The sequence below is a fragment of the Ixodes scapularis genome, unplaced genomic scaffold (genome assembly GCF_016920785.2).
Source record: "Ixodes scapularis isolate PalLabHiFi unplaced genomic scaffold, ASM1692078v2 PGA_scaffold0__279_contigs__length_252992795, whole genome shotgun sequence".
NCBI lineage: Eukaryota > Metazoa > Arthropoda > Arachnida > Ixodida > Ixodidae > Ixodes > Ixodes scapularis.
Window position 1 is genome coordinate 197,818,795 of NW_024609835.1, and position 17,142 is coordinate 197,835,936.

The following is a 17,142-nucleotide window of genomic DNA, read 5'->3' on the forward strand; positions in this document are numbered from 1 at the left end:
AAACTATGATTTTTCACTTTGTCAACGTCATCGCATGAGCATCCTTCATTTTCGCTTCTTCATAATATTATATTACCTCTACTTTGTTGGTTGCAGAGAAATACATGCTTTGCTCTGCCGCTCCCAGTCACATATTGTAGTCACACCTTAACCAATGCCACATAGACGACAAGGCCTACGCCTTCCTTCCAATGACGTCATCACTTCAGCGCAGTCTAAGTCGTGTCCCCATTAGCCTAAGCGCAACTCGGTGCGTCTCCCGACCATGGCTGTGCTAGGACTGAGCGACGCCATGGCACACGCGTCTTCTGCATTTCCGGGTATTTTTGTCGAGCTTGAGAATGACTACTGCGTAAGGCGGGCAGAGGATCTACTAAAAATGGCGTAATGAGCAGACCTTGTCTTGTAGTTGGTATTGCATTAGGCCGTAGGTTCATTAGTACTAAAACTAAATTTAACTGCGCAATCGTGCAAGTTTTCGAGTATAACATTCTAATAAAGGCTGATAGGTAATTTAAGGTATATGTTCAGGTTTGTTTTCTGCTATTGCCCAAACTGGCATTCCAACCATAACGATTTTCCAAACTCGTAAAATCCGTATGATTTTCTTTAAATTCTACATATGAAATGGACGTACGCATATTGTGCGCCAATTATTGTCGTAACCAGATGTTACACAAACTTGAACATGAGTGGAATGAGGCGCACCGAATTACGCAAGTACAGATACAGAGTGGCCGAGTTGGGTCATAAACCCAATCGGCAATGAACCGATAAAAATGTACAGTTGCTAACCGCCGGCAGCTTTAGCGGCGTTAGATGAGAAACCAGGGTTACCTTTTAGCCTTTAATTATGATAATTAGCAGATAAAACGCATTTTGAATTTCGCAGCTAAGCATAAAGCCATCATACGCAAGTGCCTTTTTTGGTTCTGTTTCAAATTTGATTGCGTAGACAGGCTTTGCCGGATGTGGAGCAACTGGAGTCTATTGAGGCTTTAATTCGCAGGACACATTATAAACGAGATACTATACAAAAAAATTATTTTTGAAACTTAAAGATTGACGCCACATACAACAAGGGCACAGGAAATGATGCAGACAGGAGGCCTCGTACTGTCTGCATCTCTTCTTGTGTCCTTGCTTTTGGCGTCTAACTTTAAGGATGAACGATTTACTGGCCCAAATCGCCGTCTTAATCATTTTTGAAAACACGCACAACTTAAAAAAAAAAAAAAGATTCTTAATGAATAGGAAGCGACTGAGGCAACCTTCTTGACAGGTTGCATTGAGCCCATGACACCTGTTTCTGAGACGTGAGTGCTTTGCCAGAAGCTGTAACGATGCCGGGTAATGGGAAGCAACTTTTCTACCCCAGCCAACGGGCGTCTAGATTGCGAACTGAACTCATTTACTTTTGAAGCAGGAAAACTTCTGGTTAATATTCTTCGTGAGTCGATCCTAATGCCGATCTCAGGGCCCTGTTTCCTCGTCGCTGCACACAGCCGGTAAAGTACAGCCACTTTCGAGCACGACGCCTTTCACGTCCCTGTCTCTTTCTTTTTTTTTAAATAGACGTACATCTAAGCATGCTGCCAGACAGCTGTAGAGTAGAAAACCCTTTGTTAAAAACACTTTAGACAACGAGGAGACTAATGTTTAAAGAGTCATCTCGGAGGCAGCAGGCATCAAGTGACAGTGTTACTTATCCTCGTCACAGCATCTTCCCCACGAAACCGACGTTGGCACTCGGCGTCTTCTCGAGGCTTCAAATGAGAACGGCACCACGTGGGTCACTTTGCCAGCTCAGCCAACGTAGAAACGGCAAAGTTCTTCTTCGAGCCAACACGAATCACCCCGAACGCGAAAGCTCTGGTGCTCGTTGTTTAGACTCACTATCGTGATTTCTTCTTCGTGCGCTCGTCTTATTTTTTTGTTGTTGTTGTCAAACTACATTAAGAAAAGCAAGAGGAGGATAAAGACTAAATTTTATTTAAGAAAAAGGCGGGCTTTTCTGGGAAGCGCGCGGATCTTCTTTGGGTACGCTGAGAGTGGGCATCCGTCTTTCGCTGCCGGCCCTGGAAATGAGGCAGGCACGCTCTTCGTACTCGCTGTCACGGGTCCGCATCTTTGGAGAAAATCCTCCTCGAGTTTTTCATTGTGTTTTTTTTTTTGTACGTGCGTTTTCCAAACTTGTTTCTACAACTTCGCTTCGCGGTGTTTAAAATGATTTTTTTCTACATTAAATTGTTTTCTCTTTTTTCTTTACACCGCACACTCACTTTTGAGAATTTACTCTATTATACGTGAGAAACTTTTTCTTTCCGCTTCGCCTGGTTGTGAAGGACCAGCAAAAAAGGCGACGTGTGAAGAAGGCAGAGTATGAGAGAGAGAAAAAGAGAAGAAAGTAACGAAAGGGTGGAGTGAACGACAGATACGCTATTGAGGAAAGAAAATTAAAGCAAGAAGGAGGTTGGAAAAAGCGAAATACAGAACAACCAGGAAGCGTTAAAATTATGTATTCTTGTTTTAAGATTAATTTTCAATATATTCTTTTCCGGTTAACTGTGCAGCCTGCTCTGCTGGAGTCGCATCGGTTCTCTTTGCCGCAAGCGGCTGAAACAACTGCTGCGGCGATAATTTTTTTTTTTCAGCATTATACGCAAAAGTTTTGCTCGGCACCTGCGCATACATCTGGTAAGTGGGGTTCAAAATCTCAGACAAAAAATTTAATTACAATTTTGAAGCCTGTCGAAACCAATTTGGAGACATACTAGTTGAAGGAAAAGAAATATTAACTTAAGCATAAAGCGTGACAACTAGAATGCACGATACATCGCTCCTTTTAGCCAGTCTCTTCTGCCAAATTAACGACTATCGTCAAAACTACTAGTAAGGTGTAATGAACTCCTTCAGCGCAACTACCGGACCGTATAAGCGTCAGATTTGTCACTACTTTGCACGAGTAAAGCGCGAAAAAGAGCCCATGTCGGAATCGCAGAAAACGGTGTCGGAATGTGTACATCTGAGTGATGAGCCCTCACCATAGCCTTCCTGCTAGCGCGTCCAGCCAAGTGTAATAAACTCTCCAAGCTACAGGGGCTAACTTTGGACTTTCAACGACTCTGCCAAGAACGCGCGTTTGAGCAGCGCGAGCATCATTCGGGGCAACATGCTCGGGCTTGTAGCTTCGGAATCGCTCACATATAACGTGAAGCGGAGTAGTGTTATTCCGAGAAATTTTAGCTTCTCTTCTGCAACCCTGGGGATCCGAGCCTCAGTTCGGCCTTAAAGAAAGTGACGAAGCAACACCTCCTACAGTACTGACAAAGTGCAAATTGGACACGAGCGACGCGCACCGCGCTGGTCTCCACTGAGGGACTTGGATAGTCCAGCCCTACGGCCTTGCAATCTACGGGGTGCTTCTCAGTCCCTTTAGTCAAAGAGGGTGGTAACAGTGGCAGACTTACACGTGACGTCCAGCGTCACCGAGTCGTGGACGCTGAGCTGGAGGGCCCTGTTGGTGGCCTGGCACATGTAGTTGGCCCGATCGTCGTCGGCCGTCACGTTGATGACGAGGACGTTCTTGGAGGCCCTACCGCCGAAGGGCCCGTCGACCACCACGTCGTCGACGCCTCCGGTCAGCTGTAGGCCGTCCTTCCACCAGCTGATACTCGACTGAGGGTGACTCGAGCCGGTCTCGCACGTCAGCGTCATCTGCCGCAGAAGGTGAGGGGGCGTCGAGCATGGGGATACGAGCAATGGGCAGAAAGCGGGATGTCGCATATTATTTATTTTTTTTTATCGCGCTATACCCTGTAACAGGTAAAGAATTACAGAAGCGTTCCAGGCTTTCCTTTTTAGCACAATAAACGCTGTAGAGGAGGCTAGAAGGACTACTCGTCTTTCACTCTAATGAAGTAGAATGAATGGAGAGGTTTGCGCGAGAAGCCTGTACTGCTTTGCTTAACCTGCATCAGGGTATAGTACGATTTTTTGTAGGCAAACACACATCCCTATTAAGAAGATACAATTTTGGTATATGGGGGGGGGGGGGGGGTACGAACAGTAAATATGTAAAACATTTAAAAATTATACATAATATGATCCTATATGCTTTCGCATGTTTATTGAACGCAATATTTAATTTAACTAGAATTGTACACTCCTTATTATCTCACCCCGAACTACCACCAATGTTACTACAAGCGTGAGCTTTGAACGCAGATTGAACTTTCGCGTAGCCGAGGAGCGTTAACGAGCAGTGTGCTCACGTTTATAATCTTTCTTGCGTTCCAGGTTAAAGGAACACTGAACTACAAAAAAAAAAAAAAAAGACGTTTTAAGTGTTTGGATAGAACACGGATGTCATAAATTATGGTTCCCCAAGAAATAAAAAAAAAATATGCGAGTTCTTTTATGTTATTACACTCGTTTTGAGTAAGAACCTATTCCGAATCGCGCTGCTATTTTTAAACGCCGACCACAAAAAAAAAATGTTTCGGAAACGTTTAATTGAGGGTACTTGACATAAATACTGAATAACATGATTTTTTTTTTCGGTGGAAGTTTATTTTATGACGTACGTTCGTTATCGAGGAACTTAAAATCTGTTCTTGCAAGCTCACTGATTCTTCAAGGTGAGGCGTAGTTTGAAACAGGTTCTTCGTGATCACTACACTAAGCACACTTTATGTCTAAGCACACATTATGCATGATAGCGAGAAATACGACTACTGTACACGACTGAATTTTCGCGAGGACCTAATTTTCGCGAATTTCGCGAGTCGCCTACAAACGCGAAAATACGTCCCGCGAACAATTCGGGCAATAAGTGAACACTACGGAACCTAAGCTCGACTCGCGAAAATTAGAACCCGCGAATAATTTAAAATTTTTAGCTTTGGCCCGATTCGCGAAAATTTGAGCCCGCGAAAATTAAGTCGTTTAAGTATACAAAATTTTAAAGAGGGTGCTATGGCTCATGCCATGTTGATTTTATTGTGTACAAGTTCATACTTGCAATTGTAAGGTTACACAGTTGCAGTCGTCACGCCTACTGCAAGAAGAACGGGCATTGCCTAAGAAACAAAACAAAAAAGGAAATCTCACCTTTTGACCAGATTTCGGCTTCCTTGGCTTGATTTTAATCGTGACAGCAGTCGGAGGGACTGTGGAAGCAAAAACAATATTGTGTAATTTCCCGAGTTTATTCCTCCTTATATGTACTACACGATGTAGTTTATTTTCTTGTTAATTGCGCTCCATGATTTAATAAAAAAAATGAAGGAAGATAAAAACAACCAAAACAAAAGCTTTGCAGCTCTTCCTTCGTTATTCTAATAGAATACCGCCACTTTTATTTATTTACTTGATTTTTTTAATGATGCGATTGACTAAAAGGGGATTATCTATTTTCTTTTAAAGAAACCAATTTATGTAACTTGTTTGTAGATGGCCGACATTATCTTTATTATTTCAACATCCGGCCGCGGTGAACGTTTGTCGTGAGAATACAATCCACTGAAATGGGCTACTGTAAAAGCACTGGCTCGTTTCAGCTTCCGCAAAACCGCTTCCAGTTCCACAGCTTCCGCTCATGAGCTGGAAGGACTTTGAGGTTACACTTTGGCCAAAGGCGCCTCCCCTCCCCTCGTCTCGGTTGGTTAACATAAGCACCTCGTAAGCACCGAGGCCAAGAACTTACAGTGAACGGTCAACTTGATGCTAGTGGTAAGAGCTTTCTTGGTGGCAGGGTTCGACGCTTCACAGCGGTACACCGCTCCGTTGTCCGAATCCTGGGCGATGATGGCGACTTCCGCGGACACAGAATTCCCGTTGGTCTTTGTTGTCGAGTTGACCTGCGAATAGACAGAACAACAGGTGATAAGGGAAGCTGTAAACAACGACTTCTTTCGGCGTTGTCTTCGTACAAGGTATCATAGCCTCCTCTATACTCACAAAGCCTGGCAGTTCGACGATGGAGTCATACAGTGCACGGTCGCAGATTGGGAGCGCGAGGATCTGGTAGCACTGAGCATCAAATAGCCATTTCTCAGAGAACCTGGACGTTAGCGCACAGCCTTCGCAGCGGCGAGGACCGGAAACACACTTGTTCGCTCGTAAGAAGTGTGTTTGGGCGGCTCGCCGCAGCGGGGCGCCAGTCGCGTGACTCTCCTCTCATCCGTCGTCTGCCGCTACCTTTTCCATTTCGGCGCCCGCTTTTCGTGGCGATCTGTCAGGCGTTGTCATTATATCGAAGGCTATGAAAGTAGCCTTCGATATGTGTGATAAGACGCTTCTCGTCAGCTCGGGCTCGGCACGTGGGTTGAGTCAGCAGTTACAACCCCGCGTCGGCGCTATCAGCTCTGGCGATATAAGCCGCTGTTTCGAGTGAATAAACTTCTTCTTGTTGTTCGCTGTTGAACTTCGCGTACGCTCGTCTCTGCTGCTCGCTCGAACATAGCGAACATGGTGTCAGAAGTGGCGCCCAGGCTGAGCCACCACGGATACCGGACGTAGAAAACCCTGAAACAAGGTCATCGCATTTCCAATCGACAGAGCCAGCCGTCCTGCGAGGCTACAGGAAGGACTACAAGTACGCCACCAAAATCTACCTCAAGTAAGATGGCTTCATTCCAAATTACGCCGCCCGAACCATTCAGCTTTGCAACGCCTAACGACTGGCCCTCGTGGAAAAAACGATTTCTTCGGTTCCGCACGGCATCTGGACTGGATGCGAAACCCGAAGCAGGTCAAGTCGACGCTTTGGTCTACCTAATGGGCCCGCAAGCAGAGGAGATCTTTAACACCTTCAAGCTTGAGCCGGCGGAACAAAAGAAGTTTGAAGTCGCGCTAAACCAGTACGAGGCCTACTTCATTCCCCGACGGAACATAATTTACGAGAGGGAAAAGTTTAACACCAGAACGCAACAAGAGGGCGAGTCCGTCGAGGATTTTGTTACCGCGTTGCATACACTCTCTACTACTTGCAACTACGGAGATCTGCGTGAAGATTTAATCCGAGATCGCCTTGTTGTCGGCCTCCAAGACCACAAGGTTTCCAGGGCCCTGCAGCTCGATCCGGACCTTAACCTGCAGAAAGCCCTCCTGGTGGCACGACAGCACGAGACCGTCAATCAGCAGCAGGAGGAGCTCCACGGTCTACGGGACGAGCAAGTCAGCCTGGTACAGGGGAAGAGGAGGGCGGCAAACTTCAAAAAGAAAGCCCCTTCGAATCCAAGCGGAGGCGACTCCTCCAGGCAATGCGGCTGGTGCGGAAAAGAGCTACACAATCGAGCATCCTGTCCGGCGAAAGAAGCGTTCTGCAGAAAGTGCGGAAAGAAAGGACACTTCGAGGCCGTGTGTCGATCATCAAGAAATGTCAGAAACGTTGATAACGTCGACGAAGAAGCAGGCTTCCTTGGAGTTGCATCTCACTCAGTTGTCTCAAAGTGGGAAATTCCAGTTCTCCTCGAGTCCTCCAACGTGATTTTCAAAATCGACACAGGGGAAGACGAAACGGTCATCCCGGAAGAGCTCTTTGTTCGGGTCTGTCCTAAAACCAAACTTCAGCCCGCAAGGCGCCGACTTCAAGGACCAGATGGGAAACCCCTCGCCATATCTGGAATGGCAACTCTGAGCATGACATTTGAAGGGAGCACCAGCCGTGAAGAAGTGTACAGTCGGGAGCAAAAGTTTGCGGGGCACCGGAGCGCGTGCCGAAATGCATCGCCGCGCCGTGCAACGGCGCGCCGCCGCATTAAAAAGCCGCGCTTTGCGCATGCGCGCCCTTCGTGCTGGCAGTCATGTCTCTTTCGCTCGTTTCTGTCCGACTCACTCCTGATAACCGGAGTCGGCGCCAGGGGCGCAAGTTGCCGTTTCGCTGGCTGTCATGCCTGGCGTCCTCTTCAGCCGCCACAGCAGCCGCGCTGGGCGACGGAGCGCCTGGTTAACCCCCTCCCCTTCCCTACGCGAGCTCCGTGACAAAGCGCGGCGGCTGAAGCAGACGCGCAGCATGACAGCCAGCGAAGCGCTAACTCGCGCCCCTGGCGCCGACTCCTGTTATCAGGAGTGCGTCGGAAAGAAACGAGCGAAAGAGACATGAATGCGAACACGAAAGGCGCGCATGCGCAAATCGCGTCTCCCTAATGCGGCGGCGCGCCGTCGGAGGGCGCGGCGATGCATTTCGGCACGCGCTCCGGTGCCCCGCAAACTTTTGCTCCCGACTGTACGTCTTTGGGGCCTCCGAACCCCTCTACTAGGAAAACCAGCAATAGAAAAACTATCCGTACTTGCACAAGTCGACAGCGTCAAAACCCTGAACCCCCTGTCAGAGTTTGCACAAGTGTTCCAGGGGCTTGGAACATTCGACGAAGAGTATGACCTCAAGCTGAAGTCGGAAGCGAAACCTTTCGCTTTGACGTCCCCTCGGAGAGTCCCTCTGCCCTTGTTCCAGAAGACCAAGCAAGAACTGGAACGAATGCGCATGCGCCTGATGCGCTACACGTATGACATTGTGTATGTTCCAGGCCGGGACTTGACGGTGGCCGACACTCTTTCCCGGTCACCGCTTCAAAAAGCGGAGTCCACTGAACTGGAGGACGACGTCCAGGGCTACCTCCACTGGGTGGCGTCATCAATCCCGGTGACAGCTCCCAGCTTCCAACAGATCGCCGAGGAACAAAAACGAGACCCGGTATGTCAAGCCCTAGTCAAGCTGTGCGCAAAAGGCTGGCCAAGCCGACGGGATGTTGGGTTGAGCCTTAAATCCTACTGGGAGGAGAGGCAAAATATAGCAGTAAATAACGACGTGTTGATGTGCGGATCTAGAATAGTAATCCCGTCGACACTGCGGCAAACTGTTCTCGAAATAGTGCACGAAGGCACTTCGGGATTGAAAAGTGTAGGGGTCGGGCCAAGAGTTCAGTGTGGTGGCCGAGTATCGATGCTGACATTGAGCGTCTCGTCAAGAACTGTCATAGTTGCCTTAAGCAGAGCACTAACCGAAAGATGCCTCTTCAACAGACAGAGTTCCCAGATAGGCCATGGCAGCGAATCGCGATTGACCTATTCTTTCTCGGGGGAAAATGGTGGGTGGTCATGACCGACTATTTTTCACGCTACCCGGAGCTCGCCCCGCTGAGTAGCCTATCGTCATCTGCAGTGATAAACCACTGCAAGTCCATTTTCGCCAGGCACGGGATACCGGAAGTGGTAGTATCCGACAACGGCCCACAATTTTCGAGAGCCCTCGGTGCAGAATTCTCAAGGTTCGCCAGGGAGTACAACTTTCGCCGTGTCACGTCTAGCCCCCATTATCATCAGAGCAACGGAATGGCAGAATCTGCTGTCAAGATAATAAAAGGGTCCCTGAAAAAGACGGGAGACGCTTATAAAACGCTTCTCTCCTACAGAACCAGTCCACTGAAGAATGGATTCAGTCCTGCGGAGCTGCTCATGGGCCGGAGACTGCGCACGGCCCTTCCGACATCGAGCGAAAGCCTTCCGCCCCGGACGCCAGACTTACGGAAGCTGGCGGCTTTTGAAAAGACGCAGCGTTGCCGCCAGAAGAAAGACTACGACCGACGCCATGGAGTTCGGGACTTATCGGAGTTGTCCGATGGAACAGAGGTGTGGATCATAGACCTCCAAAGAAAAGGCATCGTTCAGGGGCGCCCTGCGGAGCCAAGGTCGTATTGGGTCGAAACCGATGAGAGTTCTGTGCGAAGAAACCGGACGCATCTAATCCCACTGCCCGCGACGACTTCCGAAAACCGTTCAGAAACAGTGCAAGTTGCCCCGGAGTCGGCGGAAACATCCAGTGATCAGAGGACTGTAGCACCACAGTGCAACGACACGAGTCACACTCACACGCGAAGTGGAAGATGTGTGGTTCCTCCAGCACGGTTCCAAGCGTCGTGACCCAACAGTTTGCGCCTAGAAACGTCGAAAAAAAAAAAAGGGGGGAGATGTGTGATAAGACGCTTCTCGTCAGCTCGGGCTCGGCACGTGGGTTGAGTCAGCAGTTACAACCCCGCGTCGGCGCTATCAGCTCTGGCGATATAAGCCGCTGTTTCGAGTGAATAAACTTCTTCTTGTTGTTCGCTGTTGAACTTCGCGTACGCTCGACTCTGCTGCTCGCTCGAACATAGCGAACATATACCCGGTATACTTTTCTACTCAAACGATAAATAAAAAAAAGGGGGTCACGACAAAAAAAAAAAAGGAAGAGGAGCAAAATGTAATAACGTGAATTTAATTATGAACTGCGACCATGCAGTCTAGGTGGTCCAGGAGATATTATTAGAATGAGTGAGCCCGTTGTGTGGCGACGAAGTTTCTAAAGATGCTAGGTGCTAAAAATATCTGTGACGCCTCTCGACGCTCCTATGCGTTTTTTTTTAAGTAATCTCTAAGATTGTTATTGCTTATACTTATTTAAGTATTACGTTTTCCTTCAGAATAATACGTGCCATCCTTAATATAAGTGCTCCGCGAAAAACAGTTATACAAAAAATATGTTTTGTCCTCGGGTAGAACGTCGCTTCTTCAGAATCGTCTCACCTTATTTGTGCGGCTGTATTCTTCATTTTTTTTTTTTTAATTTAGCTTTATTTTCGTTTGCCCCTAGTCATTACAAGATCTCTGTGTGCACACAATCCTCAAGCTTGAGCATCACATTAGAGAACAAAGGTTCCTAATTAGATGCAACGCACTTCCTTGATGACTCAGCTGAATCGTCACTCGAATTTGTTTTCCCATCTCGAAGGTAGGTCTAACCACGTACCAGTCCGCGTATGCAGGCGACGAGCTCAAAAAGCCATCTAATGGATGCTTGATTCGCCCTTGGCTTGGCGCTCTAAATTCCCAATTAATGGCTTATAACAAGTTGAAAAAATAGCGATGAAAGTATTTTTTTATGTTTCTTTCTGGTTTTGCACTTTTAGTTTTAAGAAAAAAAGAAGTTCTCTACGGCCGATAGTGAATGTCACGTTTATTTGTCGCGTGTAGCGGCATCGTTCGATAGAATATACGCGGAACAAGCGTTGCCATGTTGGCAGAATATGTTTGAAGAAAAAGAAAAGAAAAACGATAACAGCAAGCGCTTGAGGTGAACCTACCCGCTACCTTCAACATCTAAAAATGAATTATCCTGAATAAAGGGTAAAAGCACAGGCGAGCTGGTGAAGAACTTCCATCGTAAACCAGAGACACGGCAAAATAATAAAAAAAACGGACAAAACAACAACCTGAATATTCTTCACCCTTAGGTCGTCTTAACAAAGCATATCAGCAAAAAAAAAAATATACAAATGAAGCGCGATAACATGACATAATTAATCCCACAAATGAGAGGCTGTTCTACATTTGCATTCTTAGAAACCAATATTTTTCCTCATGCCTTTACCGTGCATAACCGAACACTGGTCGTTACTAAGGTAGTAGTGCTCTGCTGGTCAAAAACTAATAAGCATGACGCTGTTTTCCCGCAAGTAAACGCTGCATTTGTTCGAGCGTAAAGCCTGATCTTTCAGGATTATGCGAGAAGGTATTTCGTAGTGATGTAGTGCTGATCTTTCGATGATGGTTTAGCTTGTCTTTCAGCAAGTGAAAACATCCAGACAAGTCGCTAATAAAGTGTTCGAGCGAACAGTGACGCGCTGTGTTCTTTTAGGATTGGACTAAATTGAATTATGATGGCGTACCAATTCTGTAGCCCAATACAGTTTAAGAAAAGCAACGCGCTGTCGTCCCGAACTCGTTATTATAGTTTCGAATGCAGTGAGATTTGCACGTTTGACGATGAGAACACCGTAGAACAAATCAGTAAGCTAGAACCGTGAAATAATTTGACCCCCCTCTGGTTCTAAAGCTGTTAGCGACTGTAACATTTACCGAGCAAAGTAGCTAGAGAGGAAGTTTTAATAAAATTACTACATAGAACTAGGAATATTGAGTGGGTAATGATTAGTGACATAATAGCCAACGGTCAGTGCAGTGCAAATTTTTGAGTCGAGGTTATGCTGTTTGCCTCAATTTGGGAAACGACTATTCTATTGTTTGCAACAGGTACGACGCTTTTTAAAGCATCATAAAGGATATAAACTACTTATACGTTGTATGTAAGAACGATGCAACGAAATTGTTGACGCTTCTTTTATGTAGATGGCCGCATTGTGCTCAGAGCGAAACATAACATTATTTTCAAATATGAATATAACTGTTCCTTTAGTATAAAAAACAAAACAAAAGCACCTTCTTTAAAATTTCACAAAAAAAAATCGAAAATATAGATAAATGTAAACACTCATTTGGCGAAAATCCCAAAGCACTGAAAGACGGCGCCTACTTAAAGTACCTGTACTCCGTTGTATTAAAAAAATCCACCAAGAACAATAAAGTTATTAAAAAAGAAGTTTATCGATATAAAGAAAGAGAACATTAAGACCAGTTTTGGGTAAACACTCATATTTGTTCGGAATTTGAAAAACGACGGGCACCCGATCGGTTCAAGCCTTATCAGAGTCGGGACTATTGCGATGCGGCCGATTTAATTTTTTGGTAAGGACAACGCTAAACACGAGCGTCCAATACGTTCATCGAAGGCGGTTTAGTCTATGCACACGGGCCCCAATTTGGAAGCTAGGAAATTGCGTAATATACAGTCTAGAATGAAAACAAACACAGACAAGCGCATTTGTATTGTTGTGGGTACGCTCTCGCTGATCTTATAACCACCTTGTCAATTTGCCTTTCTTCAACTCTAAAGTAAGCAAAAGAAAAGGACAACGGAATAGAATTGGTGTTCGGGAAACACTCGACGGCCTCGGTCGGAAGAAATTTTTGACAGACGCTACTAAGGAGAACAACCTTTCCCGAGTCTGCGGAACACCGTTTTTAGTTCTTGGGCTGTCTCGTCTCTCGTTGCTTGGGCTCAGAGGGACACTCGTTTCAGCCAAGACGCAACAATGACTGTTTCTTTTCGAGGCTATTGTTGTTGTTCTTATAATTTCGGCCTCGTTGTTGTCTTTGTGACTACTGAAACAAAACCTAGACGAAACGAACGTCAGTACCGTCTTTGTCTTCTGGAGAAAAACAGAAACGGACACACTGGTGGAAAGCTGAACTATACCTCCTTCGAGAATTCTTCGAAAAATAAACATTTGAAATTTGGCCGCGTGGCTTCGATGCAATAAGACGGGAATAAAATTTTCAGAGAAGGAGAATAGATTTAAAGGGAAAAAAATACATTAAAAAGAAGAAGGAAAGGGCGGCCAGAGTAACGATTTTGTCGAGAAAACGAAATCGTTTCTTGTCTTGACTTCCGTTCGTCCAGCGAGAGCGTCGCCAACTTCAGTTTTTCCAGTCTTCTTCTTAGAGCGAAACACTTGGCTTTTGCTTGATTTTTGAGCCATCCTCTTTTATTTAAGTTGACATCAAACAGTTTCTCGCTTTCTAAACCCAGAGTGTCCCCGGTGTGTTTTTGTTTGCTGACTGTCTAAAATCGAGAAAACTTTGGCTTTCATCCATTCGTTATTTTCCCGTGAGCTTCCGAATCGGAAACTAAAAAGAACGGTTACAAAAGGAGCTCCCTAACTATAGCGTCTATATTCTACTGGGTTGTTGCTCGAATCTAAGGCAATTTGTTTCTCGCATAAAGGGGGAATAGGCCCTTCGTCGTTTGCTACTATAAACTTATCTTATTCAAGTTTCGTTGAAGCAGGGTTTGCCAATGAATACGCCAAGCGTATGTGTGTGTGTGTTTTTTTTTGTTGTTGTTGTTAAAATAAGAGGCTTACGGCCTCGTCATTAGGAAGGGAAGAAAGCGAAGGTGTTCATGTCGATTGGGAAGTGGGTCAGCTCCCGAAAAAGGAAACGCCAAAGCACCCGAACTATGGGAGCTTTGTCACAGGAATTTGTGTTTTTAAGGAAAGAACACACAAATGATTGTGGACTTCATTTCGGGGATCGAAAAACAGATGCATGAGATTTCATATATATATATATATATATATATATATATATATATATATATATATATATATATATATATATATATATATATTATAAATGCATTGTTTAAAATGCACGAGTGTGTCGGCGTGAAGAGATATAGTCACATAGAACTTAAGAATGCACCAAACTAACACATTTTCTCTACCGCCTCGACACCGAATCGATCCGTGGACAAGCCGGGAAACGCAGTAGCCATGGTGATTTCTATGACGTCCGGGCGATGGGGACATTCGTATCGAAACAGTCATTGGTGGTAATGGTGTGGTGAAAGAAGATTCTGGAGCATTATTTTACTTGTAATCTGACTTCAGCAACGTATGTCTTGTAACCAGCAACGGAAAAGGCACCGGCAAGGTGCTTTTTTGAACGGTCGGGAAGGAATTGCGCGAGGCGTTATCCTATTTATCTGTAAATAACTTTTGCTCTTGAATAATTTCTTCAGTTCTGTTCGCGCGCAATCGATATACGCTGACTTAACACGACCATCAAACCGCTAGCTGCGAGGTCCGCGCTCCTTCGGTACTTGCTTTGGGACTGCAAATGCCCGGAGCGACATAGACGAGAAGCCTTATATGCCATCCAAGGCAAAGAAAATCCCACGACGCTGGTGGAGTTGGCCCGTCCAAGGGGCACCCCAGCGCAGGCCATACTCGACACCCTGATGCACTACATCAGAGAGATAAGCACTAATCACCTCATCGAGGTTTCGCCCATCGTCACAGACTTCCCTAGCTCTCTTTCCCTTCACAACCCTACCCCTCACGCCTCAGTAGTACAACTCCAAAGCGGGTGATCCCTGATATGATATAAAAACATTATTCTCTTTTTCTCTTTCCTCACATAGATTTTTCGAGCGACACGAAACGCTTCCGTGTTATGGTCACTGTACAAGAATGCACTGTTTTTTAAATAAAAAAACAGTAATAAAAAATGCAAGAATATATACTGTTCGCCTAACTTTGCCTTTTTAAGTTAAAAATAAAAACAAACAAACGAAATGAAAACGGCACTGAGAGTTACGAGGACTGAAATAAGACGGATGGAGAGTACTGTACACCGTACCACTTTAATGTGAACTACGGGAATAATTACTAGCTCTAGCAGACAACCTTGGTAAGAGTTCCCTTTTCTATAGCGATTGTGCAACACATACGCCTTCCAAAGAAAAAGCAAGCCTGTAGCTCTCGCAGTAATCGACGTTTTAGGCGAGACTGAGTATATAAAAATACTTCGTTCTTTTTTTTGTTCGTAAAGTCATTATTAAAATCCTCAGATTAAGCGCCTTTTTAAACTCGAGCCTCGAAGGTTACATACTCTGTTTTTTTACTTAGGCTCAGACAATGATCATACATGAGTTACGAGTAGTCTCTTTCATCAATTGCTCTAGGTACAAGCACAGAGGCGCACTCTAAACTCACTGATCTGCAGATTCGCCGCTAATTGACGTTTTGCAAAAAAAGCTGCTGCGCTTCCGCGAAAAAACGCAAGAGTCCCCTGTCTAGTTGAAAGTAAAGGGGCGTGCCTAAAGCTTACACTCTTCTGGGTTCTTGCGGGGGCAAAAATTCGCACTGTGTGTTACTTTATGTCTCGTAATGCCAGCGCCCTATGTCACCAATCGCCATCAGGAAGGATACTTTGAGGGAAAGGGGAGACCGAGTTGTTTCTCTTTCATTCTGCCAAGCAGTATCCCGCAACGGGAAAAGCTCAATAGAAGCCATGCGAAAAAAAATAAAAAAAAACTCATACGGCTCGCAATGCATGGCAGGGGAACGAGCATTTTCGGAGCAGCAGCGCACATTTTGTAACGGATACGTATTATTTCGTAAGCATGTGACGAGCCATTCATGCACCGATAAAGTGTAACTCCTGTATATTTTTTTGTATTTAGGGCTATGACTGCTTTAAGCGAAGGAAGTGGGCCTGAAACACGAGGTGACATTTCTTTTCAATAATTTATGCAGTCCTGTAGATATGGCCGCATGCGAATCACTGATTTGGCAGCACGTTCCGCTGGCTGGGGTTGGATGGCCCCCAGAGTTCGTCCATTTTATCTCTTTATTGTTTGCATGACTGGAATGTTCCAGATGACTCGACAGCCCCGTTGTTTGCCTTTGCAGCAGCGAGGACCCGAATCTCACATGTTTGCTCGGGAGAAGTGTATTTTGGCGTCTCGCCGCAGCGGGGCGCCTGTCGCCTGACTCTCCTCTCTTCCATTGTCTGCCGCTCCACTTTTTCTATATCGGCGGCCGCTCCTCGTGGCGATCTGCCAGGCTTTGTCAGTATATAGGAGGCTATGCCGAAACTTATTACAGTGACGGTTCTTGCTTTGTCATTGCTATTTTTGTAGTCTTCGCGGCTAACGGCGCAATCTCATTGGTTGTGAAGCAATGACACCATGCTCGAGCTTCGTCACGCTTGCGTTTCTTAAGCCGTAAGTTATTATAGCTAACGTAACAGCACTAGCACTTCTGTCTTTCTGCCCATTTTAAATTGTAATTAAGCCCGGGTTACCGCGTACAGTATTTGCGATCTAGAAATGAATCTAATATCTCGATAACTGTATGTTAATTCCTCCAATGACGTCGATCATGTGGCAGACAACATAGCCCTGTAGCCTCTTGTACCTGCTGCTAACGCAGACAAAGCTTTCTCGAGTACGAGCTTGAGGAATCTCGCTTCTCTTACTACAGGGGTGTGAATCGTGAATAAAAGAAGAAAATGCGCAGAAAATATGGGAGGAAAAAAATGATAGAGAGAGGGAGTGTTAACTAGTTCGAAGTAAGGTGGTACTAAGCAAAGCAGGGGCCCAGTGATTTTTGTGGGTCAATTTTTAAACTTGTGGATAGTTTCCTGAAAAAAAAAAGTACCAAAACCGTTTCGAAACAAACACGTAAGAACGTGGTAGATATTTCTAACTGATTGTCCTGAAGAATGAAGAGGCGGTGATATAAAATATTTTAAATAGTTAACCAAAAATAAATAAAGTTAAAGAAAAGCGGGGACGTGAGAGAAGAAACTGATAATAATTGAAAAAAAAAAAAAACTGTACTACCTTTTATTTTTGTTTGTTTCTCAGAAACGCCTGCAAGTACGGCGAGGAAGTGTTGGGGAGGGAAGCTGGAA

The 17,142-nt window shown here is 45.5% G+C and overlaps 1 protein-coding gene across 1 annotated transcript in view; it reads right to left on the reverse strand.

The window, feature by feature from the left end:
- LOC8042097 (nephrin) overlaps window positions 1–17,142 on the reverse strand; it is a 504,576-nt gene that overhangs the window by 17,666 nt on the left and 469,768 nt on the right. Inside the window, exons 11-13 of the mRNA XM_042290756.1 lie at window positions 5,708–5,861; window positions 5,113–5,171; window positions 3,471–3,717 (exon numbers count right to left, since the gene is read on the reverse strand). Coding sequence (XP_042146690.1) covers window positions 3,471–3,717; window positions 5,113–5,171; window positions 5,708–5,861 — 460 coding nt within the window. The remainder of the gene's footprint in view (window positions 1–3,470; window positions 3,718–5,112; window positions 5,172–5,707; window positions 5,862–17,142) is intronic.